We start from the raw sequence: 27,739 nt of genomic DNA, 5'->3' as shown, positions 1-27,739 counted from the left end.
GAATAGTCCAGTAACCTGTGGAAAACCTGAAGTAAGGTAGTGATAAAGGAGAGGAGGGAGTATCATCAACGTTGAGGACAACAGCGAGGCAGAGTAAGGATAACTAAGAGGTACTTTTTTTTTTTTTTTTTTTGACAGAGAGACACAGCGAGAGCAGGAACACAAGCAGGGGGAGTGGGAGAGGGAGAAGCAGGCTTCCCGCGGAGCAGGGAGCCCAATGTGGGACTCGGTCCCAGGACCCTGGGATCACGACCTGAGCCGAAGGCAGACGCTTAACGACTGAGCCACCCAGGCGCCCTAACTAAGAGGTTCTTGTATGAAGGGTTCAGGGTAGGGTTTTTCAGGTCAACTCTGACTGCAGCTTGTAGGTTCTAAACCACAATTTCTGTATACATGAAGGAACAAGAATGAGATGGATCAACAAAGCACTATATTAGCCAGACAGTCACCTGATTATATCCAGTAAAGAGCTCCTTGGTAAAAACGACTTAGAGAATGAAGCTTAGGCCATGTGGCCTGAACGTCCTTCCCATGTTGGGCAGTGTGACTTCATTCTGTCTCGGGGAAAGAGAGGTATGAGTGAGAAGAGAGAAGAGATCCATCTGGACCCTCTCTGCCCAGATCAGCTTACCACAGAAAGGCAGGAAAGAGGTGACTGCTTGGCCCTAATAGGAGTGCTCACCATGGACAGTGGTGACGCCCTACAACGTACCCCTGATACTGAGCGCTGCTTACTCTGGACTCGAGACTGTCCTGCATGTGACACGGAAACGTTTAAATTTCACAGCTATACAATGAAGTTGATGTTACTGTCAACATCATTCTCATTTTACAGATAAGAATACAGAGGCACAGGGCTATGTTCAATAACTTGTCTAGGTTACACAGTGGCAGGATTGGGCCGGGAAGAGAAGAGGTCTAGAAGGCAAGTCCTCAAGAGGTAGTCCCTCCTTTGTTGCCTGGAATTGGGAACAATAGGAAAGTTGTTGTTTAGAACATGGACACAGTAACCTCACCTGCCAGGAAAATGTGGTCTCATCAGTAGTTCAGATTCTGAGCAAACAGGTTAGCATCCTTGCTTCCTCCGGTGCAGTTAGGAAGCGAGAATGATGGCCAGAAGTGTGGAGCGGGGAGACTGAGGAGTCCGCTCACTCTGTACCTTACATGTGCGGCCTGGTAAGGAATGATATACAAAGGCAGACAGGGTAGATGCAGGAAAGGGAAGTGGCTTGAGGAAATGTGGAATGAGAAGATGAGTTTGGGAGAAGTAGGGTGTGGGTAAAGATAGCAGTGGGAAATGCAGAGTTGGGAGTTTTGGAGAATGATCTGGACTAGAGCCGGGAGTAGGAGACGACACTGAATACGTTGTCCCTTCAGACTGCTTCAAGGACCTTTTTTATTTTATAGCCTTAGTATAGTTCCCAGAGCATAGTGTTTCTACCTCATTAACTGTTCTTGAGCATGCAGCACAAAGTGAAAGACTCAAAGACTCACTGCAGTATTTAGTCCCCTCTGTGTGATGGTCTGAGCTCTGGCAGGATCCTAGAATAGGAAGAAGAGCACGCCAAAAATTACCCTGAGGTTACCTGATCCAAATACCTACCTACTTTCTGTTAAATCCTTTGTTTTTTTCCTTTTTAAAAAAAAATTATGGTAAAATATATATAACATAAAATTTGCCATTTTAACTATTTTTAAATAGTTTGAATTAATTTACTTTTAATCCACTCTTGTTTTTGTATTCTTGGTCACTGTGCTGGACTAAATGGGTTTATCCTTCTTCCTGCAAGTATAGTCTGAAACATTTTACTCTCTGTCTACTTTCCCTTAGGATCATAAAATTTGGGAAGAGGAAAGGGCTTTAGAGATTAATCTAGTTCAAGCCTTGTGACAGGTAAGGAAACTGAGGCTCAGAATTTAAAGTGACTTCCCCACGATCATAAGGAGTATTTGCGGCAGAGCCGGGTTCAGTTCCTAGCATTCCTTGTCCGTGTGTTTTATTTCTTCTTTGCATTGTTCAAGCTGCTCATGCAACTGAGCCTCTCTGATCTTGCTTTCTCACACCTCATTATTTTCTAATCTTTTGAGAACATTTCAGTTCTTTCAGGGTAAACTTTATGTCTTATAACCCTTTCATACCCTGCATGACATCTTGGGTTTGATGATGCTCCGTAAATGCTTATTGAGAGGCATCTTCGAGACTTCCAGTCATTTTTGCTTATTGCTTCTTTCTTCTTTCTTAGAGTAATACATCCTATTAAACTTTAAAGAAATCTGGCAGATTGGGGAAAATTTTTAAATTTTTTGTTTGTTTGTATAAATATTAGCTCTGCATCAGACATTCTTATCCTGTCTGCTGGGTCCTAATAGCCTTTCATGTCTCAGGGTTCTAAGAAGAGGAGAAACAGAAGCCAAATGTTACTTCAAGGTTTGACAAATTAGTTATTACGAGATTGAATGCAAGCTTTGGTTGAGTTTAGGGATAGAGGTATAGGATTAGGTATAGAGCTAGAGGAAGTAGTATTTGAGGAAAAAAGAGTCTGGGCATATTTTTTTTAATCCCTGGGAGAGAGCTCTAAGTGTAAGTCTTTTTTTTTTTTTTTTTGCCCATCTTTCTATTTTGAAACATTTTGCCATATTCATATTTTAGCCCCACCTGCCACACACGTTTTTGTTGACTGTTTTTTTTCCACCCCCAAAGCCAAAACTAAGGCCTTCTGCCTTGCTCAGCTGCATGTTAAGTCTCCAGGTTTGAAATTCAAACATGCTTGTGAAATAAAATATGTCCCTTCCTTTGACTAATAGTGAATGAAACTAAGCAAATCCTCCTTCTTGCGTTGAACGAGTAAGCACAGTTTGTTAATTAGCAAATTGCCTTTTTCCCACTTAGGCAATGGATACTTCCTAGTTTGCCAGATCCAGCTTGGGATCCGCCAGTGTATGCCTTGGTCTGATTTGAGTCACCTCCTCTTTGTGATTAGATTTGTCTGCTCCTCCCGTCTCAAAAGAGCAGTTCTGCAAGGACTTCAGTAACTCAGTCCTTTTAAGATTTTAGCAGTGGTTCTCTTCCTTAGTAACAGGCTTACTTTCTCTGCAGTGATTGCTCTCTACTATAGGCATATAAAAGCTTTCCTCATCCCCCTTATCATTTGCCTCATTAATATGATTTCCTTCTCTTGAATGCGTCTTCCTCTCCCCGCTTAGAGCCATTAAATTATTGAGTGCATTCTGTAAAGTTTCTTGCATCCTATTTTAATTTCATGTACTACATTTTTTTCTCATCTGAAACTATATTGCTTCCCGCATTTGGATTTCAGAATGTGTGTGTGTGTGTGTGTTTTAAAGGCAATTGTATTTTTAATTATATTTGGCCTAGTTCCCCATTGTCAGTACTTGTACCATATGGGAAGTCCCTGGGATAGCAGTCATGGTTTCTTCCTATCTTATTAGCTTACTTATTCTCCTTCCTTTCTCCCCTGCAGCTTCTCACCCTCTCTTCTCTAATGCCTTTGGAAGCTACTAAGAAGTTTAAATGGTCTGTGTGAAAATATGTCAGTGTCCCATTTTACCACATATATGTAATGTTTATAATTTATCCTCTGTCTACATCCCAGAGGGATGTGAGGTGCTTATGATTAAAAAAAAAAAAAAAACCAAACGAACATGTCCAACAGTACTGTTAAAAATAGAAAGGGAAATCAGAAGCCATTTAAAGGAATCTGTAACACAAAGTACTTATCAAACATAAGAAGAACATTTCTATAAAAAGTGAAAGAAGAACATAACCTTTTAATTATGCAAAGGCTTTGCTATTTTAGACTAGTAGTGAAAGAAGATTGTAATTGTGGTCTGAATGTTTCTATGTAGTGACACAATTACTGACAATATTGCTCATTTTCCCCCTAGAAATTTTTGTTCTACAGGAGAGAACTGAAGGAGTTTTTGGTTAGTCCCCAGTTACTGGTGTCAACTTCTTGAGGCTGGCTTTATCCTTCAAATTTCCCACCAACAGCTCCTGTTTCTTATCACCAGCCATGTACCAGACCAGCTAGGGGTTAGAGGGGCATTATTTCATTTAGTCCTCGTCATTAGGCTGTGAAATTGTGAGGGATGAGGAAGAAACACTCTTAAGTCGGTAATTGGATCAAAGTCACATAGGTAGTAAGTGGTAGAGTGAGGGTTTAAATCCAGATCTCTCTGGGTTCCCTTTCTGTTATTCTCTGATTCTTCTTGTTAAAGAACTGTATTGGAAAGGTTAGCCATTAAACCTCCTAACGTTTACCTCCACTTCCAGTTTTTGTTCATTGTAGGATTTCCTAATTTGAGGTTCAGCGATATGTTTAAAATGGCGTACTGGTTTGCACGTGTGTATGACAGTGTTACACTGTCTTGCATTTTCCATGGAGGAGTCAGGAGAGAGGGAGGGGGCAGAAGGCAAGGGTGAATGGGTGAGTCCGGACCAGCCTCTGCCTAATCCTAGTGCAAGCAGTTAGCTGTTGCTTTGAGGCAGAAGGGTACTAACGTTTTTATGGAAACAGACACTTACATGCATTATTTCACGTAATTCTCACAGTAGCCTTTGTGGTAAGTGGTTTTAGCCTCAATTTATACACAGGAAAACTGAAGCACAGAGCATTAAGCAGGTTTGTCCAGTGTTGCACAAGTAGAAAATAGAGTCATCAGTATTCCATTGACTTTATCTGACCCCCAAACCTATGGTCTTTTCCTTTACATGTTCTCATTTCTAACAACAATAGTAGCTAATATTTATTGAGCTCTTACACTATGTGCTGAGTAGGATTCTTCCCACTTTACTGGATTATTTCATTTAATCCATACAGCAGTCTTATGAACTACGCACTCACTATGTCCATTTTACAGGTGAGTAAATTGAGGCACAGAGAGTTAAAGTAACCTGGCAAGGATCAGAAGGCACGAGAGTAGCAGATCAGAGATAGTGTCCACTCTGGAGTGGACTTGCTTATAAACTGTAGTTTCAAGCAGTTTCTACTACCTAGAGCCACACTCTCTACTTCCGTCTTCCCCCACCTCACTTTCCTTACCTGCAAGATAAAACTAGAGGGGTTATTTAGAAAAAAGAGTTTGTTTGCTTTTTTAGGAAAGTATGTTTAAGAGGGAAATACTCTCCTGAGGAACTGCAGTAAGTACTGAGCACTGTGGGCCTGAGATCTAGCTGAGTTGCTTATGTACGTCCTACTCATGAGACTTGGCTAGGATACATTAAACAGTGATAATCTCTGCCTTCATTGGCCACTTCAATAAGGATAATAAAAACTCACCCTTTTAATGACCATGTTGCAAAGTTTTCTAACCCCAGTCTTCCCGCCCAGTTCAGTTTATCAGTAGTGATTGACCTTAATTCTATTCTTATGCCTACTAGCCTGCAGTGAGTATAGGTTGTTACTGCTTTGCCTTGGTCAGTGCGTACTTGACTCAGGAGGCGCGAAGCAGTCCCCAAGCATCTACCATTTATTTGCCTTTGGCACTGTGATGAAGCCTATTCCCATGAAATGAAGTGACCTTTGTGGCACACAGACCCAGGGCCTCACTCTCCTTGAGTCTGCAGTATCAAAAGCATGGTGGTGTTTTATGGCGTAATTCTTCGGCTTGTATGCAGCTTTATTGCAGGAAGGATACAGAAGTGTTGGGTGCATCGAAGTGATAATAATTCAAAACCCACACACCTATTCTTCTTTGAATTTTTTTCTTTCATCTGTTGCTGTTGTCCATTTAACAGAATTCCTTTACAACCAAATAAAAGTAAAGAATGAAACAAGCTGCGTTTGATTTTATGCTCTGATCTTTACTAGCTTCTAGGGCGTTGGGCAACTTATTGAACCCCTCGGGGTCTCAGTTTCCCCATCCTGAGGATTATCGATAATGTCTGGTAAGCACCTGGTAGGAGCCCGGCACAGCGCAGATGGTCAATACAGAGAAGCTGCTATTATTATTATAAAATGCATAGACGATCTTATGATGTAAAAGCTTGAGATTTGTTTTGTTTATAGTAGTAAATAGTGTTTCCCTGTGGACTTCTCTGTGATGCTTCTGTGAAATCCCAGGAAAACAGTAGAATAGTGTTTGCAATAAGGAAAGATAGCTCTTTGTTCCCTTCAACGGACAAAAGAAGCTCATTATCGTATCAAGTAGTGACTGTTGCTATTGAACTGGTTTATTTGTATGTTTTTTCTGTTTTTTTTTTCTAGGGATTTATTTGTGGCTTTTCAGTAGCAACAGGTGCAGCAGCGAGACTAGTGTCAGGATACGACAGCTATGGAAATATCTGTGGGCAGAAAAATGCAAAGTTGGAAGCAATACCAAACAGTGGCATGGACCACACCCATCGGAAGTGAGTAGACTGTTGGCTGAATGAACGCTATGGAAACTTTGAAGGGGGGTAGAAAATCCTGCTTTTCTTACTATTATAAAAATAATATTCAGTAAGATATTATTTTTGTATGACTTCTGTTGGTGGTTTTTTTTTTTTAACTGCCCACTAGAATTATTCCTGTTTTTGCTCTAAATGTTTTTGCTCTAAATACGTTTTCCAGGAAATAAAATTAGCTGCCAAGTTAAAATGCACCATCTTGAGGTTTTAATGAGTAAAGGCTTGATTTGAGAGCGTTATTCCTATACTCTTTTTTCCCATTAGCCTTTAGGTTGTACACGAAGTTTAATTCTGGAAATAATGTAATTATTTTTTCTTCCTAAGATTGTACTTAATGGGAGACAGGGATGATAATGGATTTTGAAACATTAAAGGTATAATGAAACATTTTGTGATGCATCATTTATAAGTACGGTACACATCAATTTCCAGTTTTTTTTTTTTTTTTAAGATTTTTTTATTTATTTGTTTGACACAGAGAGAGAGAGAGAGAGAGACAGTGAGAGAGGGAACATAAGCAGGGGGAGTGGGAGAGGGAGAAGCAGGCTTCCTGCCGAGCTGGGAGCCCAATACGGGGCTTGTTCCCAGGACCCTGGGATCATTACCTGAGCTGACGGCAGACGCTTAACCGACTGAGCCACCCAGGCGCTCCTTCCTGTTTTATAAAAGATAATGTTTTCTTCGTCAGACTTTAAAATTCGTTTTGAGTTCTCAAGCTTCATCTTTTGCACTTTATGAAATTCCTGACTTAATTGCCTTTTTTTTAAATAAGAGCTATTATTTCATTTTTAATGTCTGTGAGGAAAATGTCATCAAACATATCTTAGGTATGATGTCAGTGTATTTGTCCACACTGTATATTAATGCCCCATCATACTTGATTAGACAAGCTTAATAAATAAAAACAGGTCTTCAGAATTAACCAAACTAATTTTAAAGTAATGGGTTACCCAATTCAGTTAATGAACTTTATAGGAAAAGTCTAAGCAGTGAAAGCTATTTTTAGGCTATAGTTGTCTTAAGAAGCATTTTTCAGGATATAGTAGCTGTATTTATTTTATTTTATTTTTTTAAGATTTTATTTATTTATTTGACAGAGAGAGACACAGAGAGAGAGAGAGAGGGAGCACAAGCAGGGGGAGTGGGAGAGGGAGAAGCAGGCTCCCCGCCAAGCAGGGAGCCTGACACGGGGCTCGATCCCAGGACCCCGGGATCATGACCTGAGCCGAAGGCAGACACTCAATGACTGAGTCACCCAGGTGCTGCATAGTAGCTATATTTATTATTAGTTAAATTTGTTTGTTAAATCAGGGCCCTTTCTGGAAAGTATAAGATTAATTTGATAATTTCACAAACTTGAAGAAATCCAAATAGTCAGTCATATCTCAGAGATAATCCCCCATTGAATGAAGGAATGATGCATTTCAAATACATAAAATTTCAAATAATAATAGTGAATATTTGTGTAGCATATCATAGTTGGCAAGCATATGATAACCATGCTGTGGGGTAGGTGTGGCAGAGGTTTAGAGAGATTGAAGTGATTTTCTCAAAAGTCTGGTTGGTCATTGGAATATCAAACACAGACCATGCGCTCTTCTCTTGATAAGCACCTGTATCCCTTGACAGAAGTGAAAATTGGACTCATAGAAAGTAATTTGGAGGATTTTCATTTATCCCTTTTTTGATTGCTTTATAGAATTAACACAACTTTTAGGCCTTGTGTTATTTCTGATAACAAGACAGCTTATCTATATAGATATATATTTAAACTTTTTCTTTAGAAATAATTTTAGACTCCTAGAAGTTGCAAAAATAGTATAGAATTCCACATCTTTTGTTATTGTAGTACTGTCTATGCTGTTAAATATGTTTTGACTCTTTAATGCTGGTGACATGTACCAAACATAAAATATTACCATTTAGGTAATTGATGAGATAGGAGGAAAAGTGCTCTCTTCCCAGAGGTCTGTTGTTCACATGAGGTCATACTCATGTTTATGGCTCCCTTTATAAATTTGCTGATGGTTCCAAGCATATTGTCACCATAAGGTTTGTGTTGATGTCACTCTTTACGCTTAACCTTATGGAGGTTCATTTGGTCATTTCTTAATTTCAAATCCTTCTATTTTCTATATACTATATGTTCTATATGCTATATATATATTTATATATATTGGCCTCTTGCAAAGAGAGCCTGCTTCTTATTCCAAAAAAAAGTGGTTACTTTTCCCTGAGTGCTTAGCATAGTTGGGAGCCATTCATGGATTGCTCTAGAGGAAATAGTTTCCCAAGTGTAGCTATACCTTAAGTATGCATGTTTGTTTATTTGTTCGTTTGTTTGTTTTTTTACTAAAGATTTTATTTATTTATTCATAAGAGACAGAAAGAGAGAGAGAGAGAGAGGCAGAGGGAGAAGCAGGCTTCCCACTGATCAGGGAGCCCAGTGCGGGACTCGATCCCAGGACCCCGGGATCATGACCAGAGCCGAAGGCAGATGCTCAACCATCTGAGCCACTCAGGCGCCCCATTTGTTTGTTTTTTTATTGAGAGGGAGAGGGTAAGAGAGAATCTTTTTTTTTTTTTTTAAGATTTTATTTATTTGACAGAGAGAGAGAGACAGTGAGAGAGGGAACACAAGCAGGGGGAGTGGGAGAGGGAGAAGCAGGCTTCCTGCTGAGCAGGGAGCCCGATGCGGGGTTCGATCCCAGGACCCTGAGATCATGACCTGAGCCGAAGGCAGTCGCTTAACCAACTGAGCCACCCAGGCACCCCGGTAAGAGAGAATCTTAAGCAGACTCCACGCCCAGCATGGAACCTGACCTGGGGCTCGATCTCACAACCCTGAGATCATGACCTGAGCCAAAATCCAGACACTCAACTGACTGTACAACCCAGGGGCCCCTGTTTATTTATTTTGGATCTCTACTTCTTCTTCTTTGCATGTAAACATTTCAGTGCTGACCCATCTAAGTATTTCTATCTATAAATGGAATATATATATTTTTAATGAATAATACATTTTTGAACATACTTTCTCAGGTAAGTCTATACTGTTTGGATTTGAAAGAAGGCATAGCGTCCTCGTGTTTGTTACCTTCACTCCATCTTTTTCTTTTTCCTGACAAATGCATTCGTTCCCTCCTTTTTCATTCATTTCCTGATACCTCTTTGTCTTCATTATGAATACTAGGCCCTACCATAGCTATAGAATTTTTTTTATCTGTTTTGTCTGTTGCTACTTCAACTTGACCTTGATCACTACTTTCTCCCATTTCTTATCCTCAGTCCCTAGTACCTGATACTTAACTAGGACCTACCTCCGTACATATTTGTTGAATAAGTTAATAAATGAATCCTCTAAAATCTTGAATACAACTAACTCTTTCTTGCTTTCATGAGTATTGTTTTCTCTGTCAGAAAGAAACATTTCTCCCGTTCTTCACGTGGCTAAATTCTACTCATCCCTCAGCCCTCACTATAAGTGTTATTTCCCAGAAAGATCTTTTCTGATCTCACAGTTTAAGTCAGGTATTTAAAAATACTTCCTCATGGGGTGCCTGGGTGGCTCAGTTAGTAAAGCATGTGACTCTTGATCTTGGGGTTGTGAGTTCGAGCCCCACGTTGGGTGTTGAGTTTATTAAAAAATAAATAAATGAAAGTAAATAAAAATATTCTCATGGTTTCCTATCATATGTGTAATTATTTATTTTGTGATTATTTGTTAAATGTGTCTTCTAAGTTCTGTGAGAGCAGAGGTGAGGTTTCTTTTCAGTACTGTATCCTCAGTACTTGGAATGTAGTAGACACTCAAATGTTTGTTGAATGGGTAAAAAAATTATTTTCTTAAAATATTTTCTAGGAAGTGAATTACCAAGTTTGAGGATAAGATTAAGATTACTAATACAGGGGCGCCTGGGTGGCTCAGTCGTTAAGCGTCTGCCTTCGGCTCAGGCCATGATCCCAGGGTCCTGGGATCGAGCCCTGCATCGGGCTCCCTGCTCCGCGGGGCGCCTGCTTCTCCCTCTCCCACTCCCCCTGCTTGTGTTCCCTCTCTCACTGTCTCTCTCTGTCAAATAAAATCTTAAAAAAAAAAAGAGATTACTAATATATATTTTAAGATTAATTTTTTAAAATATTTTATTTATTTGTTCATGAGAGGCGGGGGGGGTGGAGAGAGAGAAGCAGAGGGAGAAGCAGGCTCCCAAGCAGCAGGGAGCCCAATGCGGGACTCGATCCCAGGACCCTGGGATCATGACCTGAGCCGAAGGCAGACGCTTAACCATCTGAATCACCCAGGCGCCCTATATTTTAAGATTATTAATAAAAATTGCTGATGAATATGGCTTTCCATAAAGTCTGTTTCATTTACACTCCCACCAATGTCTGAGATTGCTAGTATTACTAGTTTTTATTTTTTACTCATTTAGTTAGCCAAAAAATGGTCTCTTACAGTTTTAATTTGCACGTCTTTGGTTATTCGTGAGCATGAGCATCTTTCCTTCACATGTTTGTTGACCTCAGCACAACTGTTGTGCTAGCCTATCTATTCTTGGTCTTCTAATCTCTAATCTTCTCCATCCTTTATACTATGATAGGATTAAGTTCTTTCAAACACTTTTTATGGTCATTTCCCTGCTCAAGAGCCTTTCCTTTAGTGTTAATGCCTACAGTATCAAAGGTGAGCCCACTCAACACCTGCCATTTTAGGCTTCCCATGATCTAGACCCATTGTGCCTATTCCGTCCTTTCTCACTGTTTGTCAGTATAGTAGTATTGTTCAAGACAATCATTTTGCCTGTGCACTGTCCCCTCGCCCTCTCTGCCAATCTGAATTCTTGAAAGACTTAATTAAGGTGGGTCTCCTAACCTCTTCACGAAATATTTCAAAACAGACTTTATCCCATAGTGATCTTTTATTACTTTCCTAGCTCAAATTTGTTTTTCGGTTGCCTTGGAGTTCTTCTCCAATTATGTTGTGTGTTTCTTCTGCCTGTCATAATTACCATTTGCTAGGTAACAATGTTACTATAAACTTAGTGGCTTAAAAGAGGACACATTTACTATCTCACAGTTTCTGTGGGTCAGGAATACGGGTATGGCTTAGCTGGGTCTCCTGCTTCAGAGCGCTTGCAGGACTGCGATCAAGGTGTTGGTCAGGATTAGGGCTCTGCTGGGGAGTTCCCCTTCCAAGCTCACAGAGTTGGCAGCACTCCGTCTTTCAAGAGCCTTGGCTCTTTATGGGTGTAAGCCTGGGGCCACCCTCAGTGCATGCTATGTGGGCCACTGCATATGGTGGCTTACTTCAAAGCCAGCAAGGGAAAGCATCAGTAGAGTCTGCTAGCAACATGGAAGTTAAATTTCATGTATAAAATTATAGAAGTGATGTCTTGTCACCTTTACCATATTCTACTTGTTAGAAGCAAGTCACAAGTCCCACCCAAAGTCAAGGGGATTGAATTACACCAAAGTGTGAATTCCAAGAGGTGGGAATAATTGGGGCATCTTAAAGTCTTCTGCCACCCTGTCCAACTCTGTCTGCCTGGAGTGCTGTGTTTTGTATAGCTCCCAGATTTGAATACCCGGGAGTTACTTCATGGGGCTGATTGAATTGCAGTAATAGAGGAAGGAAGAAACCTAGAAGAGGAATGGGAAGGGGGAATGCCTTTGACCTGTTCTTATCAGAAATTTTCAGGGACACCTGGGTGGCTCAGTCAGTTAAGCATCTGCCTTCAGCTCAGGTCATGATCCCAGAGTCCTGGGATCAAGTCCTGGAATTGAGCCCCGCATTGGGCTCCCTGCTCAGCAGGGAGCCTGCTTCTCCTTCTGCCCCTCCCCCCGCTTGTGCATTCTCTCTCTCTCTCTCAAATAAATAAAATCTTTAAAAAAAAAAGTTTAAGATGCCAAGATGACTGTAGAATTCTATTATCCTTCTATTAGTGGTAAAGAAAAGGCAATATTTTATTGCCTTATCATTTTTTTTTAAGGTTTCTTTATTTAGCAGAGAGAGAAGGGAAGGGGCAAAGGGAGAGAATGAGAAGAATCTTAAGCAGACTCCATGCCCAGCATGGAGCCTGAAGAGGGGCTCAATTCAGGACCCTGAGATCATGACCTGAGCCAAAATCAAGAGTCAGCTGCTTAACTGACTTAGCCACCCAGGTGCCCCTGTCGCCTTATCACTCTAATTGTAATGTGTTCTTTTTCTCCAAGTAATATTTTTGACCTGATAATATATTTACTGCAGTAATAAGGATGTAAAGGAAAATGGTAGATAATATTTTATGAGATATAGGAAGGCCCCAACTTCAGATGGATTATGTTCCCAAAGCTCATTTTTAAGTTAGTTGTTTGAGATGTGTACAAATCTTCTGCATAGAAACAGTGCTATAAATAGGGTTCTGAGGCTGGGTTAACTCAGAAAGCTCATTTATCTTAGAATCATAGACTGTCAGAGGTGAAAGGGATCTTTAAGATTATCTAGTGTGTAACCACCTTAAAGCATCCCGTCAAATATCGGTAAGCCTTGTTTGTAAACCTCCGTAAAGCACCCCATCAAATGCTGGTGGGTGCCAACTGAGGCTCAGAGAAGAAAATGAGTTGTTTTGTAGTTGAGCTATTATTATGTAGCAGAGATGCTAGAGAACAAGGGTAAAGCTTACAGTCTTTTTTTGGGGGGGGTTATGGGGAGCAGGGTAGTAATAGTATGTTTGAACTCTGATCGACAATTCCAAAATTCTACATTGCCTACCATTTTCAAAACCTACCATTCTTCCACATTCTACATTGCCTACCATTTTCAAAACCATAAAGCTAGCTTTACAGTTTATGTGTCAATTTTTAGAGAATTATTATTATTATAGAAATTCTTCCCAAAGGGGAAGCGTCCTCTCCTCCATATCAATTTGGATAGAACAGGGCTGCTTCTAGTTCTAAGATACCTGCATTCGTGGATATGGGGACTATACTGGGGCAAAACATCTAGCTCTCTTGGCCTCTGGGGAGACAATTGGAGGAGAAGGGAGGTATTGTGTTTCCACCATGGATGTTACCTTGTCCTGGGTGCCTGGCATGGGAGAGGCTATGGCGAGGTGACAGTGACTCTTAGTATGCATAGGTTATTGTAAAGCCAGGTGAGGGTATGTAGAGAACTGCTGTTAATCTTTTTTATAGGTATTATATCATTATTAGAAATTTTTTCTCCATTCTGCAAACAGTCCTAACACAGAGCTTAGCGACCCTTTCTTTGTTGACTCTTAAAATTTTCTCAGATAAGTGAAATAGGTCTCACTTATCAGTATCGATTTTTTTCATAGAGCTTCCAAAGATACATTTTTTTGCACAAATCTAACTTTATTCTTTATCTTTTTATCTTTCCTCTAAGTACGCCATTTAAAGCCCCAATCATTGATAAAGGCTCTTTGACCATAAAATGCCTCTCAGATTTCAGATAATCAGTATTAACAGGATGTACAGGAAGTAGCGGTCTGAGGAGGTTGATGACATATATTTGTAAGTAAAATCTGTAGGGCGCATTTTATTTGAGACCTGTTTCAATTACCTTTGTAACCTGTGGCAGGGTATCTAGTGTGAGTTTAACTTCTTTTTTTTTAACTATCTCATTCCCCAGAAATGCACAACGTAGAATGTTCATGGTAGAAGGACTCTGGAGATCACTGAGCCCCTTCATTTTGCAGGTGTAGAGCCTGGGGTCTAGGAAACCAGTGGCTTGATGAAACAGTATCAGGAGTAGCACCCACCCTTGAACGCTCAGTCTAGTGCTCTTTGCATTATATACTGCCCCATCCCTGGTAAGCTACACAATGATTCCAGTTGCCCACCCTTTTCACTTTTGGGGCCTCTCCCTCTGAACGTTTAAAAATGAAAAACTTTTGGTAGAATATGCAGAGAAGGAAGGGCAGGTTATATAAATTAATAAAGTTAAAACTAAAGAAACTTTGAAACCTGTATGATCCATGAAGGCTTCAAATAATCTGATGGCAGTCTTGTCTGTTTTTCTCTCTGTCGGATAAAGAACATGCTTTTTTTTTTTTTAAGATTTTATTTATTTATTGGATAGAGAGAGAGAGCACAAGTAGGCAGAGTGGCAGGCAGAGGGAGAGGGAGAAGCAGGCTCCCCACTGAGCAGGGGGCTGGATGTGGGGCTCGATCCCAGGACCTTGGGATCATGACCTGAGCTGAAGGCAGACACTTAACTGACTGAGCCACCCAGGTGCCCCAAGAACACGCATTTTAATGATGAAATGTGTTGTTTTTATTTCACATTTGGGCATTTTTACCATTTGTGTTTTAAATACTTGTTGAAAAACATGTAGCTTAAACTGATAATGTTACTTTTTATGGTTAGTTGATTATTTAATAGACAGTAAGCTTTATTTTAAAGAAACTATTTTTATGATCTCTGCATAGATACAGAATAGGACTTTAGTGGCCACCGATCACCTTCCCTAAAGCTCAGGTCTCTATAGGTTTAGTGTCTGGTTCAGCCTACCCCATGAGGGCTAATTAGCTTATTAACTCTTATAAAGGCTTATTTGGGAGTTGGCACTGATACGGTACCAATTTGGAGACTGTGTTTACTCTTTACTCCTAAAAAGATTTTTTAAAAAAAGGTTTTATTTATTTATTAGAGAGAGAGAGAGAAACAGCATGAGAGGGGAGAGGGTCAGAGGAAGAAGCAGGCTCCCTGCTGAGCTGGGAGCCCGATGTGGGACTTGATCCCAGGACTCCAGGATCATGACCTGAGCCGAAGGCAGTCGCTTAACTAACTGAGTCACCCAGGCGCCCTAAACTACTCCTAAAAAGATTGCCAAGGTTCCTGGGCCTACACCATGCTGAATACCCATCTATTTTAGGAAGAACATTTTTCTTTAATTAGTTAATATGTAAAACATGCCTTTTTTGGAAGACCTTTAAAGAAGTTGTCAAGTCTTGTTGACTGTGCATAACTGTCCCTGTTTGGAAAAGAAAAGGAACTAGGAATTTCTAATACAGATAAAATTTGCTAAACTACTTGGTCCTTTTATCAGCCAAGTATAGTTGGTTCTTCATGTTTATGCAAGTAGGACTTCTTTCTCTTTTTCCTGATGACTTAAATTACTGTTTACTGAATGACTATCCTTTGCCATTTCTGAAAATTCTGTTAATTATTTTGTTTAGTCCTCAGCAAACATTTATTAAAATTTGTGTGCTAGAAATCTCCATTAGGAATAATAAAACAGGAAACAACCTAAATGGCTGAAAAAAGAGGTTTGGTAAATTCATTTATTCATGCATTATATTTCTTGTCATCTTTGGGTTAGATCTTATAGTCTAGAGCAAAAGAGGCACACTCTTTTACCTCATGGAAATTATAATCTAGTGGAGAAAACAGAACTTAATAAAATCATCATACAATCACAGTATTACTCTAGTTGTCAAAAGTGTTACGAAGGGAGAGGCATAACGGCATGAGATGGGTTGTAATAGGAGGATCCGGCCCAGACTGAGGTACTATGGAGTGAAAAAGTTATGGTGTGAAATCATGTCCATTGACACTGAATAGCCACATAAAGTTATTAAGGGAAAAATAAGTTACAGAACAGCATATGTAATATGATTTTTATTTATATGTATAAAAACATACATGTACATAGAAGGGTACAGAATGACATGAAAATGTTAACATGTGGTTAACTGTTATATTGTGGATGGTTTTAATTTTATACTTTTTCTTCTAAGTTTTCTTCGATATATATTATTTGCTTAATGAAAAAAATTGGAAAAAAAAAAAAAAGGCATTCACAATCCCTGATCCTGAAGAGCTTGCATTTTAGCGAGGAAGACAGAATACACAGATAACCATGACAGGGCAATGTGGGACAGGTGGTGACTCCAGTTTCCTAGGTTCCTAATAACAGGCTGGTGGGAACAGAAAAATAAGGCAATTTGATGGTGGCCCTGGAACCACCACTATGTTAGTTGCTACTGCAGCTGTAACAGATTGCCACAAACTGAGTGGCTTGAAACAACAAAGTTCTCTGTAAGTCAGAAGTCTGCATGGCAAGACTCAGCTGATTGCCTGTTCCAGGTTTCACAAGGCTGAAATCAAAGTGTCAGCAGGGCTGTGTTCCTCACTGGAGGCTCTGGGGGATGAATCTTCCTCCAAGCTCATTCATGCTGTTGCCAGAATTTGGTTCCATGTGGTTGTCAGACTGAGGTCCCATTTCCTTGCTCGTTGTCAACGAGGGGTCCTTCTCAGCTTCTAGAGGCAGCCTGTATATCTTATAGCCTATATTCTTGGCTCATGGTCCATTTCCATTAGCAACGGTGGGCCAGATCCTTCTCATGCTTCAGTCTCTGACCTCCCCTTCTTCAGGGTAGCATCTTGGTTCTAGATTGTCCATTTGGAACCGCCAGTTAGCCAATGACTGGGGGTTCAGGGACAGAGTCATTTTAAGTAGGGTTTTAAAGCCTTAGGTTGGAGGTTCAGAGCAGGACTTGCATTACAGCAAGGGGAAAATCAAATAAAGTAGGTTTCTGGAAGGAAGGCACACAGAATAGTGATGGGGGGGTTGGAAACTGGTGGTGAATGGATGGTCATGTGGGTTCTTGGGCCACATGGCAACTCAAGAGCCCATCTCTCCTGAGGATGGAATTTCAGTTAGAATGCCAAGCTTGGTTCTCGTTGGCTGAAGAACATTGTGGGCTGAGTCTACAGGTTGGCATTCTGTAGGACATTCCAAAGCTGGCTGAAAACTGGCACCCACAGTGACGAGCTCCTAACTCTATCTTGTGGAGTTACAGAGGCTTAGGAGAGGAGAGGCAGTGCATTTTATCCACTGTGCTAATGCTTGCGTTTTACAGAATGTTCAGGGTATTCTTCAGAGCAGCCCAATGGATCACCTGCTTATTCCTACAGTTAGAGATAAGTTTGAACAAATGGAGATACTTTAAGCCTTTGACGAGTTTGGCTTTGCTTTGAGGGAAAGCACTGTCCTCGTTGCCTCCTGTCAAATAGTCTCTGATTCTAACATTAATACCACCTCTCCTAGTTCGGCTCAACGCAAAGAAGAGCAGCCTAGGTAGATACTACACGTAAACTTGCATTTGTGGACTCATTTTGTCAAAAGCTGATAAGCATTTGAAAACAGTAACAGTTCTAAATGGAAACTTATTGTGTTATTTATGCAGTTTTTCCTAAAGTTTATTTTTCTCTCATGGAAAATGTTAGAAGTTATAAAAATGATAGGTAAATTTCCTGAAGGCAAATTTATGGAGGCATCTTTGGAAAATTTTTTTTGCCATATTTTGTGACCACACTACTCTTTAGCCTGGATTTTAAAGCTTTTTACAAAGGTAACATCTGTATTACTAGTGTAATTCTACTTCTAGGATAGTACTTGCTATTAATAATACTAGCAACTTGAAAAAAGAGATTCAATTACATACCTTAGAAAATGCAGGAGTTGAAAGTTGAAATGTTTTGCAGATTCTAAAAAGGGAAGTAAAAAGCCACTTAGAATTCGAGATCACATGCATGCAATGAGGCAAGTATGGGGTGATTGGTTTTTCTCTTGGTTACCTGCCTCGCTGTGTATCCTGCCCTAGCTACGTTAAACAGCTGATGATATATGCTCAATTCAGACTTTCACTGCTTGGGTTGGTTCCAGGTTAACCAGGCAACTGTAAAGATTCTAAAAAGCTCTTGTCATTGTATGTAAGCTCATAGATAAGACCTTTGTAATATACTTTAGGTAAGTATTAACCACTTCACCTATGAATTTTAAAGTCATTAGTTTGCCGTCTATTTATTTATCTGGACATGAGGGCAACGGAGAAGCTGGAGGGTCCACAGTCCATACATGACCACCCTTACTTCTGACACCAGTTGCAAGTTGAGGGGCCCACAAGACCATTCTTAGGAAGCCTCATAGAACTCCCTGAAATCCATTATACTCACAGGGAAGAACGACAGATTAAAATCAGCCAATGAAAGAAGTACACAGGGCAGAAGGTTCATTGTTTTCTCCCTGTGGAATCAGGGCATTTACTTACCTGGCACTGATATGTAACAATACACATGGCACATTGCCAACTGATAAGCTCACTCAAGTCTCAGTATTCAGAATTTTTATTGGTGCTTCATTATGCAGGCATGATTCATTGTGCATGAGGCTGATTCAGTCTCTAGCCCCTCTTGTCAAGCAAACACATATGACTCCAAACTCCTAGTCTATATGACATTACTGGTCTTTCTAAGCGTGGTCAACCCCTTGGGCACCTGGGTGGCTCAGTCAGTGGAGTATGCAACTCTTGATCTCGGGGTTGTAAATTCGAGCTCCATGTTGGGTGTAGAGATTACTTAAAAATAAAATCTTAAAAAAAAAAAAAGAGTGGTTAACCCCTGCCCTAAATTCTATCTAATGTGGCCTGCCCACATCCTAAATCACATTGTTGTTGGACTGTCTGCTATGACCCAAGGCCCCTGGCAAATAAAGACACTCCTTTGCCCAAGGCAAAGTCGAAACCTCTTTCTGAGTAGGTTAAATTCTTTACTACACATTTTAAGTGTGTGGGACTTAATTAGGGACTCTTTAAGTTGGATTTTGTAAAGTACATTTTTCAAGATGAAATTTGAAATATTTTTATAGTTTTATTAAGGTACAATTTACATATAATAGTTTACTGTAACTGGTAACTATATATAGTCATACACCCTCTATCACAATCCACACTTCTGTTGCCCCCTGAAAATTACCTCATACCCCTTTGCAGCCAGTTCTCCCATCCTTGTTCCCAAGCAACCATTGATGTGCTTTCTGACAGTATAGTTTTGCCTTTTCTAGAGTTTCATCTGCATGAAATCATACGGTATATTGTATTTTGTGTCTGGCATGTTTAACATAGCATAGTAATGTTATTGAGATTCATCCATGCTGTTAAGCAATAGTGTGTTCCTTTTTAATTACTAAGTAGTATTCCATTGTGTGGATATACTACATTTTGCTTGTCTGTTCACTAGTTTTTGGATATTTGGGTTATTTACTTATTTAAAATAATTTTGTTCTATTGTGAATAACATTGCTTTGGAAATCTATGCATGTGATGCTGTATGGATATGTATTTCATTACTCTTGGGTAAATACCTAGGTTTGGAATTGCTGAGTCATATGGTGAGTTTAAGTTTAACTTTACAAGAAATTGCAGAACTGTTTTCCGAAGGGGTTACACCATTTTGCATTCCCACCGTAGCTGGCGCATAGGGATGCAAGAACACTTACTTGGTTCTGGGGGTTCCAAGCAGACCAGGTTCGGCCGGTCACATGTGCATGTGATGGTATTTCCTTCTGATTTTAATTCGCATGTTTTAGTGACTAGTGATGGTGAGCATCTTTTTTAAAGTATTGGTTGACCATCCATATGTCTTCTTTTGTAAAATATTTGTTCAAATCTTTTGCACATTTTTTGAGAATTTGGTTTGTTTTAAAAAGTTTTAAGAGTTCTTTATATATTCTGTTTATAAGACCTTTGTCAGGTATATGTTTTGCAAATATTTCTCTAATTTGTGGTTTGCCTTTTTGTTTTCCTAATGGTATCTTTTGATAGACAAGTTTTTAATTTCAGTGAAGTCTAACTTATCCATTAGATACGTTTAAAACACACACACACACACACACACACACACACACACACGTGTTTCTTTTTAATGGCTCATGTCTTTTGTATTCTATCTGAGAAATCATTGATGTAACCGAAGTCGTATAGATTTGTTTCTATGTTTTTGTAGCCAGGGCACAGGAGTGCAAGAGCACCTGGCTCTGGGGGTCCCAAACAGACCAGGTTTGGCCCCTTGCCCCTGACAAAATCCAAAGGCAGAGAGACACATGGTGGGGAAACAAGAAAGGAATTTATTTCCATGAAGCCAACACAGGGAAGGCAGCGGACTAATGTCTCAAAGACTGTCTTCAAAGTGCTGAAAATACTTCCAGGTTTATATAAGGAGAATATGGGACAAAGGTGGGTGGGTACATGCAGGTGGGCAGTAAAGGTCAGGTCATCATTGTCTAGGGGTCAGTCCCCGGGGGTCTTGCTGGCTCAGGGCAGTCCTTATTGCTTGAGGGGGTGGTTTTGGTTCCCTTCAGGGGATGCTTTGCCTGCAGGGTCTTTTGCCTGAGTTAAGAGATAAGCTAGAAAGAAGAATTTAATAGGTTAGAAAGTACAGACTGAGGTCAAAATGGAGGTAGTTGATGTCCTCTTTCATTTTCCTCTAGAAGTATTGTATTTAGCTCTTATGTTTATGCCTATGATCCATTTTGATTTAATGTTTGCATACGGTGTAAAGAGGTCAAGGTTTGTCTTCTTTTTCCTCCATACAAAAATCCAGTTATTTCAGCTTCATTTATTGAAAAGACTGCTTTCCCTGTTGAATAACCTTGGCACCTTTGTAAAAAAGTAGACTTTTAAATCTGAGGGCATGAAAGGAAGCTGATGGAGTTTCTGGTAGTAGCAGATACCAGTATTACGGAAAAAAATTAAAGTAAGGATATCACCTCTCTTATAACACTGTTTTAAATAACTAGTTGCAACAAATTTTATAAAAGAGATAAATGAAATGCGTGTTGGTCAGTAGAGATAAAAATACTGTCCGCCAACGACAAGGGACTGTAACCTGAATGTGTAGGAGATTCAACAAAAACATATCTTGAAATGAGATGCATAAATCATGTGTTATAAAACATACACCTACTCAGTTCAGTCATTTATTTTATCACTAGACAAAAATATAATGAAAAACATAATACTTGTTTTATGAGAAAACAGAATCTAACAAGATATAGGGCCAAATACAGAGAATTATAGTACTCAAATAGAGTGAAAAGGAAACAAATAATAAGAGAATAGAATCTACTCCTGGCTGAGTAGTCTTAATATAATAAAGATGACAATTCTAACAAAGTTAATTTATAGATTTAATACCAGTTAAGATCCTGATAGGATGGTGAATTGGACTTGATTGATAGTAAAAATCACAGAATAAAGGAGCAGGAAAGAACTTCAGGGGAGAACATTTAAAAAAATTTTCTTGTTCTTAAGATAATTTGAGAGGATTAGAATTAGGAGCATATATTGTAAGTCAGTTAAATGGGGATAAAAGAGCAGAGAGCCATACAATGGAAGTAGAGAAGAGATTAGACCAGAAATCTAGGTAGTTACTGAAGTTGAGCACCAAATTAACTGTGGACTTTATGGCTTTGAAGGTAGAAAGGGAAACTTGTGGGTTTTGCAAACCAGAGTTTGCATATTTAAAGGCCTCGAGGCAGACACTGTACATCACTTAAGTGGACTGGGAATAAGATAATAGGGAACGTTGGACACTTTGAACTTGGTATGTGTGTGCCCAATAAAAGGAAAATTTCTACTTGGTCCTAGCTGATTTTTGGCATGTGGGTGGATGGCCTAGTGGTGCTCCTTTTTCAAAAGAAGCCAGAAATCTACTGATGGAAGGAGAGTAGGGGAACACCTGTGACCTATCGCCTGCGTCAGTTCAGGCTGTTATAACAAAATATCACAGACTGAGAGGTTATAAACAACAGAAATTTAATTCTCTTAGTTTTGGAGACTAGAAATCTACGGTCAAGACCAAGATGATCACATTGTCATGAGGGCCCTCTTTCTGGTTCAGTGCTAACACTTTCTCCCTGTGTCCTCACATGGTAGGACGGGATAGGGATCTCTTTGGAACCTCGTTTATAAGGGCACTAGCCCACTCATGAGGGCTCCATCCTCATGACCTAATCACCTCTCAAAGGCTCCTAATACAACCACCTTTGGAAGTTAGGATTGAACATACGAAGTTTGGGGGCACACATTCTGACCATAGCATCTATTGATCTTCTGATTCTTAAATATGAGCAATCAGTGTATTGTCCAAACAAAACAGGTGGGGGGGGAGAGATTACTCATTGTCCAATTAGTGATTGTATAGCTTAAAGTGAAACAAAAAGGAATTTTGCCATTTAAAACCAACACTGCTCCCAAGTATATTAACGAGACTACCTGAATGCAGGTTTATAACAGTAATGGAAACAAAATAGAAATATCAGAAATAAACTGATAGTAGCATATGAGAAATCAAGTAAAATAAAAACTAATAGCAATCGGTATTTAACAAAAGACATTGTTGAATGATGATATGAAGGAAACTACCCCTAGAGCGATTTTAATCTCACACCATGCAAAATAAATTTTAGATGAGTTAAATATTTTATTTTATTTATTTTTTTAAAGATTATATTTATTTTTGCAAGAAAGAGAGAGAGCGCAGGGGGAGGGGAGGGGCAGAGGGTGAAGCAGACTCCGAGCTGAGCAGGGAGCTAGATGTGGGACTCGATCCAAGGACCCTGGGATCATGACTTGAGCCGAAGGCAGATGCTTAACCGACTGAGCCACCCACCCCAGCGCACATGAGTTAAATATTTTAAAACAAATATTATACTTTTGTTATGGAGAGGAAATCATATGTTATTAAAGCATTAAAGGAGTAAGTAGTGGGCATGTTTGTCAAAAAATTTGATTCTCTGATGCAAAGATAAAAGCAGTACCTTGAGAATAGTATTTATAGTTTTTCTATGATGGTAAGATTTTTCATGTAATTGGGGATATATCCATAAGGGTAGATTCAGTAGACAGATAACCAGTGATGGTTTACATTTTCACCAAGGATGATTTACACTGGAGAAAATAACATTAATATGTGTGACCTAAAGATCTTCATTTGTAAAATGAGGATAATAGTACCTACTTCCTAGGGGATTTTGGAGGAACAAATATGATAAATGATGTATGCTCCTTAGCACATTGCCTGGAACCATAGATGTTAACTGTATTTATTATAGTCATTGTCATTATTATTATTTTCCAAAACAAGTTTCAAAGTTACTTATCAAAGCTTCTTCCCTTTTTAACCCAGATGGGGAAAACAGCTCATTTAGCCAAGTTTATATTTGTGGGGTTCACAAAGCACTTTCACGTATTCTGTTTCATTGATTCTCACTCTAGCCCTGGGAACCCTGAATTTTCCTCTCAGTGGGGACTTTCAGGATTCACTCTTCCATAGTCACAGCTTGGTTTTTGGTCATCACCCTTTATTGCTCCACCTATAAAATCAATTGAAACTAATTCAGGAACTCCCCACTCTGACCACAGCCTTCTCTCTTTCCAGCTTGTGTGTTTTTCTTTGCCTCCTGGAGCCATTCTTTGACCTTTAGTTCTTTGACTCCTGTACTTTCTCCTAACTGCTTTTCTTTCTTTACTTTCATCCTTATTTTCTCTTACAATTTTTTCATACTCTTGTGATAATATCTAGTGCCTGCCTCTTACTGTGTCCTTCTCAAAAGACTAAGAAAAAGTCTGTGAAGGGCAGAGGATCTGAATGGACATTTCTCAAAAAAAGAGGGGTGAATGGCCAGAAAACCCATGAAAAGATGTTCAACATCATTAGTCATCAAGGAAATGCAAATCAAAACCACAATGAGTTACTACTTCACATCCACTAGAATGGGTATGGTAAAAAAAGACGTGGTTGCAAGTGTTGGCAAGGATGTGGAAGAATTGGATCTCTCATACATTGCTGGTCTGAACAGTAAATGGAGCACCTGCTATGGAAAAGTCTGGCAGGTCCTCAAAATATTAAATACAGAGTTACCATTTGACCCAGCAATTCCATTCCTTGTTATCTACCCAAGAGAAATAAAACCATATATCCATAAAAACATACATCCATACGAAGGCTTGTATACAAATGTTCATAGCAGCATTATTCCTAATAGCCGTAAAGGGAAAACAACATAAGTGTGCACCAACTGATGAATGGATAAACAAAATGTGTTTTAGCCATACAACATAGTATTATTCAGCCATAAAGAGGAATGACATATTCATGGTTGCCTGAGGCTAGGGGTTAGAAAGTGGGGGAATGGGGAATGACTGTTAATGGTATGAGATTTATTTTTGGGGGTAATGAAATATTCTAAAATTAGATTGTGGTGATGGATAAACAACTCTGTGAAATATACTTAAAAATATTCAATTGAACTGAATTGTACAAAACTTTGAACTGTACAGTTTACAGGAAATTTTATGGCATGTAAGTTACATCTCAATAAAGCTATTAAACTAAAAAGAAAAATCTCTGGTCATTGACTCTTAGTACATACTATTTCTCAGCCTGAGTGCTGGAATAAGTTGATTTTGAGAATGCTTCCTGTGACTGTAGTATTAGTGGTGAACTTGGGGCTAGGGGTGTTATTCCACTTGACTAGAGTAAATAGAGAACTTTTCTTTCTTAAAGCTCTTGTGAATTATTTTTAAAAGGTATTTTAGGGACACCCGGCTGGCTCAGTCGGTGGAGCGGGTGACTCTTGATCTCGGGTTTGTGAGTTCAGGCCCCATGTTGGGTGTAGAGATTACTTAAAAATAATATCTTTTTTAAAAAGGTGTTTTAATTTGCTTTTTTGTCTCAGTTTAGTATGAGGAACACAGTTTGCTGCCGAGCTCTTGGTTACCATTCTGGCCATTATTTCTCCCTTTATAGTATATGCATAAGGAGAAGACAGACACTTAGCTAAATAGTAGAATCGTTTTCTCCCCATGCCTTTTCAGTTCCATGCCTTTGTTTTGGTTCTTTGCTCATCTTACTTGACTTTTAATCTCTTTGGGGGGCTTTGACAATCTGATCAAAACTATAAGTAAGAAATCTCTCTTCAGAAAACTGCATGTGAATTTGTGTACCAAATTTTGCTTACTATTTCAAGAGGGTCACAGATTTCACCAAGGATTAGAATCTGAACTCTGCACACTCTCTTTGGTGATCTCATATACTCCTGGGGGTGAGGTTATCATTTATATGCTGGTAATTCCACAGTCTCTATCTCTTGTCCAGATTTCTCTGCCAGAACATTCCAGCCAACTGTCCAGGTCCACTTGGACACTCCAGAGACACTCCAGACTCACACTATCTACAGTTGGAACATGATCTTATCCCTCCAAACTCTACTGCTCCTCTTGAGATGCGTGTCTTATTGAACAGGAGTCCAAACCAGAACGCCCTGGCTACCCTAGCCTAAACCAGATCATTCTTAATTTCTTCCTTTCTTAGTTTTTTCTGTAAATAACTATCATGCTTAATTTCTTCCTTCCCTCCACATATAATCAGTCATCAGGTTTTCTTAATTGTGTCTCAATGTTTCTGAAATCTCATTTTTGTTCCCTTCCCCACCCTAGTCGAAGTCATCCTCTAGGTAGAGATTCAGTCTCCTTACTTTCTCTCTTGCTCGCCTTTAATTCATTCCCCACATTACAGCTGGTGAACCCTCAATGGCTCTCCAGTATCTTTAGGATGAACTCCAAAGTTTCTGACCTCTTTGATACCACCTATGAGGCTTTTGTGATCCAGCTCCAGCTTGCCTGTCTGGCCATCTGGTTCTTTATCACAGTCCATTTCAACAACCCTGACGTTTTTCGTTTTCTGTGTTACACCATGCTGTGTCTCACCTTTATGTCTTTTCATGTGTTTCTCTTTCCCTGTTTCTGCCTCCTTTCCTCCACACCTTGCAAACTCTTACTCATTCTTTAGGTCCTGGCTTTAGATTTCCCTTCTTCTGGACACCTGTCCATTCACGGGGACCTTTGGAGGCATTCTCTTATCTTTTCTCTACAGTAGCATTTATATGCTTTTGTGATTACCTCCCTACTCTCTCTGGAGTATCAGAGGGGAAGGGAGACACTTTTTGTGTTGGTGTCACTTATCATGGGAAGGGAGACACTTGTTTGTGTTGGTCTTGCTTATCATGGCATCGTGACTGCATATTTAGCCCTGCACCTGGCGGAGGTGTTTGATAAGTTTCTATTGAATGAATGAGACTGTTTCCTTCTACCTAAAATATCTTCTTCCTTACCTTCCCTCTATCCTCTGCTCCACTTGGCAAAATCTTACACAGTTACCATCCATGTGTAAACTCAACAAATAAGTTAGGAACTCCTTCTTTATTCCAGGCACTGTTTTAGGCACTGGGGATATAGTGATGAAGAAGACAGCAAATATTTCTGCCTTTGGGGAACTGATACTCTATGGGTGGAGATAGATAATAAACCGATAAATAAGTAAAATAAATGTACAGTGTATTAGTGAGTATGAGTGCTAAAGAGAAAGCAGGAAAGATGGATGACGCCCATCGGAGTGGAGAGACAGCATTTCAGATAGGCGGCGGCCCCACCATCATTGAGAAGGTAACTTTTGAGTGAAGACTTGAAGCAAGTGACGGGGCGTCCGGTAGCTGTGCTGCTGTCTGGAGGAAGAACACTCCAGGCAGATAGAAGTGCTAAGGCCTCTAGGTGCAAGTTAGCTGAGCATGAGGAACAGAAAGGAGAGTTGTGGGAGGTGAGGTTGGAGCGGTAAACATCTCCGAGTGTCCCTGTCTTCATCTGATCCCTGGGCTTCCTCCACCGTTGAAAGCTGTTTTCAGTTCTCAGTACTGTGAACTTACCAGAAATGACTATGACATTTTCCCTTCTTAACAGTTACCTGTGAATTAAGGGCTACAAACATGCTCGCATAGAAGGCCGTCAGGCTGGTAAGGTGCATAGTGAGGCATTTCTTTATCAAGTGCTACCCCTGGGGACATTTTTGCCTCTTCCTCATTGAGACTGGGGTGGGAGGCAGTGGGAAAGTGGGGCGTTGCTGTCATCGGCCTCATGGGTCAGGTTGCCCACAGTTCACCTCCACCCTTTTTTCTGTTCCTTAGTGTTCTTGCGGACTTGGGGGCACGGTGAACATTGTACTGTAATCTCAGCCGCTATCTAGAGTGACAGTTTTGAAGATAAATCACTGCTTTCAACATGTTTTGCCCTCTCCCCCTGGCTTTGTTCCAGAAAGTGGAGGGCCAGTGGGGTTTTAGTTAATTGTGTGTCGCGTCAGTTTTTGGGTTAGTGTGTGTTGGGTTCGTTTGGGTTTTTTGTGGACTTTGGTGTGCAGGCTCCATAGCTCTGTCCTGTGTGGCACAGCCCTTCATGGTGCAGTTGGGTCCCATCCCAGTGGGATGACTGGACTGGCCTTGCTGGCACCCCACACAGGAAGTAAGAGGCCTCCTCTGGCCCCGTTCCACTGCGGGTGGAGCAGAGATCCAGGGCTCTCTGAAGTCTATATTTAGCAATAGGAGAAGCCTTTGCGAGGCTGTTGTGTTTTTCCTTTTGGTGTGATTCACTAATGGCAGCATGCTCTGTGGAGAGGGGCTATAAATTGTAAATTGATATGAGGTAATAATTGGAAAAATG

General features: G+C 40.0%; 1 protein-coding gene across 4 annotated transcripts in view; it reads left to right on the top strand.

Annotated features, from left to right (window-relative positions):
• The window catches only part of SLC44A1 (solute carrier family 44 member 1), a 197,130-nt gene that overhangs the window by 57,338 nt on the left and 112,053 nt on the right, over positions 1-27,739 (top strand). For 3 of the 4 annotated variants that reach the window (XM_027614815.2, XM_027614814.2, XM_027614813.2), the window contains exon 3: positions 6,228-6,370. The exons of the other annotated variant lie outside the window; for it this stretch is intronic. In XM_027614815.2, the coding sequence (XP_027470616.1) occupies positions 6,228-6,370 (143 nt within the window). The remainder of the gene's footprint in view (positions 1-6,227; positions 6,371-27,739) is intronic. 4 annotated transcript variants of the gene reach the window in all.

This window comes from Zalophus californianus, chromosome 13 (assembly GCF_009762305.2).
Source record: "Zalophus californianus isolate mZalCal1 chromosome 13, mZalCal1.pri.v2, whole genome shotgun sequence".
NCBI lineage: Eukaryota > Metazoa > Chordata > Mammalia > Carnivora > Otariidae > Zalophus > Zalophus californianus.
This window is presented reverse-complemented; position numbering and strand designations above follow the sequence as displayed.